At 32.8% G+C, this 3,139-nt stretch overlaps 1 protein-coding gene across 1 annotated transcript in view; it reads left to right on the top strand.

Annotated features, from left to right (window-relative positions):
- Positions 1-2,552, top strand: part of LOC107596835 (uncharacterized) — a 3,877-nt gene extending 1,325 nt beyond the window's left edge. Inside the window, exons 2-3 of the mRNA XM_016287682.1 lie at positions 427-748; positions 1,787-2,552. Coding sequence (XP_016143168.1) covers positions 427-748; positions 1,787-2,060 — 596 coding nt within the window. The 3' untranslated portion in view covers positions 2,061-2,552. The remainder of the gene's footprint in view (positions 1-426; positions 749-1,786) is intronic.
- The last annotated feature ends 587 nt before the right edge of the window (positions 2,553-3,139 follow it).

Raw genomic sequence — 3,139 nt, forward strand, 5'->3', positions numbered from 1 at the left:
TTTTTTTATAATATTACAGTGTTTTAAAATTTCCTTTCGGATGTGTTTGAATAAAAAGATATTCAAAATTTGCTAATCAGACATCAGTTTTTTATGCTTTGTAGCTTAAAATGGGACAATTGTTGATTTAACTCAAGGTTTCATGAGTTGATATAAAGCTAGTGTTTGATTAAATCATAAACATGTCAATTTAAAAATAAGTAAAACACTTAGTAAAATTGTTACAATTTTAACAATAAAATTAAAATATTTTGTTTGCCTGCATGTCATGTGATCATTAAATATGTTTTGACATAGTGTTTAATGATTGAAATATTCATTTGAAAATATTTTAAGTCAAGGGGTGACAAAAATATTTGGGAATCCCTACTTTACCTGAACATGAATGATGATGTACATAACTGACTATTGTGTTCATATTTTTAGTTGTTGCTCAACCTGTGAGGAAGAAGGCCAAAAAACATTCCATTAGCGACTCTGTGAGAGATCAAGAACCTCTCCACGTGCAAAACCAGAGGGAGTATGAGGAACGCTTGCGAAGGGAAGCCAGAGAAGAGCAGAAGGAGGAGCGAGCGAGTCTTATGGCCATGTGGAAGGAGATGATGGAGTTTCAAGGGAACCTCTTAAAGGAGTTTATTCAGCGTCCATCTCTGCCTTCACTTCCATCTTACCACAGACATGCTCTTCACAACCAAGGACGCTCTAGTTTTCCAAGCACTAGCTACATGGCACCGTACGACTCTCCAGGGTATGAGCACAAACCTCTGATGACATGTTTTGTTTCCTAGTTACACTCTGATCAATACGCCGTGTCCAACTCGGCACGATAATGTTGTCAAAAAGTTATTTTAGTATTATATTATTAAAAAACTACATTAGTATATACATTTTGAATTAGGGTTAAATAAGTTTCAGGTTTATTTCAGTCAGTCACCACTGATAAGCTACCACTAAATAAATATTGTAGAAACTTAATTAGCTGTAAAGTTGCTTTGCAACGATTTGTATCGTGAAAAGCGCTATACAAATAAACTTGAATTGAATCAAAAACATTGTTTAATAATAATAATCTTGAATAAGTAATAGCAACATAAACAAAATTGTGGACATTTTGTATTTTCCTATTTTGATGTTTTTTGGCAAAAAACAAAAGTTGGTGTAATGATTCAAATGTTAAAAGATGTGTTGAAGTGATTTTTCACCCTCATGTCATTCCCGATCTGTATGCTGTTAATGTCATTTATTTTTTAATTTTTTGTAATTGTATCTCTTGATAATGATCTTTGTTTTTAAAAATAACAACAAAGATGCAAATATAAGAAAAATACATTTTGGATTTACAATTTTCAAGTACATTAGTTCTATTCAACAGTAGTAAGAAATTGAAAAATCAAATGTAAAAAGGAAACACTGCCTAATTCATTCACTGTATGAATTAAATATACATTGATTCTTATTAAAGCTACTAAAGGTATTCACTAAAGATCAGAGAACTATTTGTCTTTTGTTTGATTAACATTAAAGACACAGACAGCAGCAGGTATATTAGGCAGCTGTCACTTTAAGACCTAATGCACAAATCCAGTACATTGATACACATACGATTTTCTCCCGTTTACATTCACTTAAGACATAACTGACTGTGTTTATGTGAATATTTAGGTAAAAATATAGGTATTTTAACATCATTTTGTATGTATTTGATCATGAAAGAGAACTGAATTCAGCCTGGGTGTATATCTGACAATCACCATTTTGCTAATTTAACAACTTTGCCCTTTCACAGAGCTGAAACTGAGAATGAAAGTGCAATCTCACACGAGGAAGAGGAGGAGGAGGAGAAATATGTTATTCCAGCCGAGACTGCACCCGTGTTGGACGTTCAGCCTGTTAACCGTGCAAACGACGGCCAATCAAACACAGCAGAGACCGATTCAGCAGGAAAGAGCGATCTGGAGATGTCTGTGCTACGCAGACAGGAAATAGTCTTACAGCTTCAGGAAGAATACTACTCACTCAAAATCAAGTATCTGAAACACAAGATGGCCAAGGATCCATGACCGAACGCTAAAGAGGAGTGTTAACTGTTCTGCTCTTTCAAGCTGTGAAAACTTGCTTTGCAAATGTAGATGTTCTCAGCTGGACTGTGGAAAATATCAATGTGTAGTTGTCTGTGCACCTCATATCTCTTGTAGTTCATATTACATATTTTGACCAGTAGATGGCAAGGTGGTTACTTCATAGAAATTAACAGGTAGGTCTAGGTTTTTCTTTAAATATGCGAATATTTATAAACATTTGCAAATTTTTATGGCAGTTTACCAGCAGTTATTGGTTTTTGGGACATTATTTTGCAAAATTCTCCCCATTTTCTCCACTATATTGGGCTTATTATAAATGATTCATTGGTTTATGTAACACCCACTTTCACAATCAATTCCTGATGGATAACAGTCTTGCTCTACCTTTCATTTTCTGTTTTGCACATTACAGCAGTAAAATGTGTTGCAAATACATTTTAATGTTGACTAAAGGAATTAACGTGAGCTGGACATTACCTTTATTTTTCATTAAATTAATGAAAGCCATTGAGTCCGATACATAGTATTTAAAAAACTAAATCAAAAGCAAAAGTCTTGGTCGCACTTTATTTTAATATCCAATTCTCGCTATTGACAAACCATTAACTATGACTTTTGCCTCAATAAACTCCTAATTTGCTGCTTATTATTAGTTATTAAGGTAGTTAAGTTTAGGTATTGATTAGGGATATCGAATATGGTCGTGCAGAATATGTGCTTTGGAAGTATAAATACACAGCCAATATGTTAATAATAAGCATGCTAATGAGCACTAGATAATAGTGAGAATTGGTCCCGGTACAAAAGTGTTACTAAAATCTTTTTTAAAGAATTGTTTAAAAGCAGGGATTCCCAACCTATTTTTGTTAGTAAAATCCCTTTAAACTAAACTATTTTCTTGAGATTTACATTTATTTGAAGTTATATTTAATATTTCAAAACATTTGCATGCTCATGGTTCTCCGATGTCAGTTAATGGTCACATGACATGTAGGTAAACAAATAAAATATATTTTTTAAATAATTGTTTTATTTGGATTCTTTTTATTCTAAAGTTA

The sequence above is a fragment of the Sinocyclocheilus grahami genome, unplaced genomic scaffold (assembly GCF_001515645.1).
Source record: "Sinocyclocheilus grahami isolate Dianchi unplaced genomic scaffold, SAMN03320097.WGS_v1.1 scaffold223.1, whole genome shotgun sequence".
Classification (NCBI taxonomy): domain Eukaryota; kingdom Metazoa; phylum Chordata; class Actinopteri; order Cypriniformes; family Cyprinidae; genus Sinocyclocheilus; species Sinocyclocheilus grahami.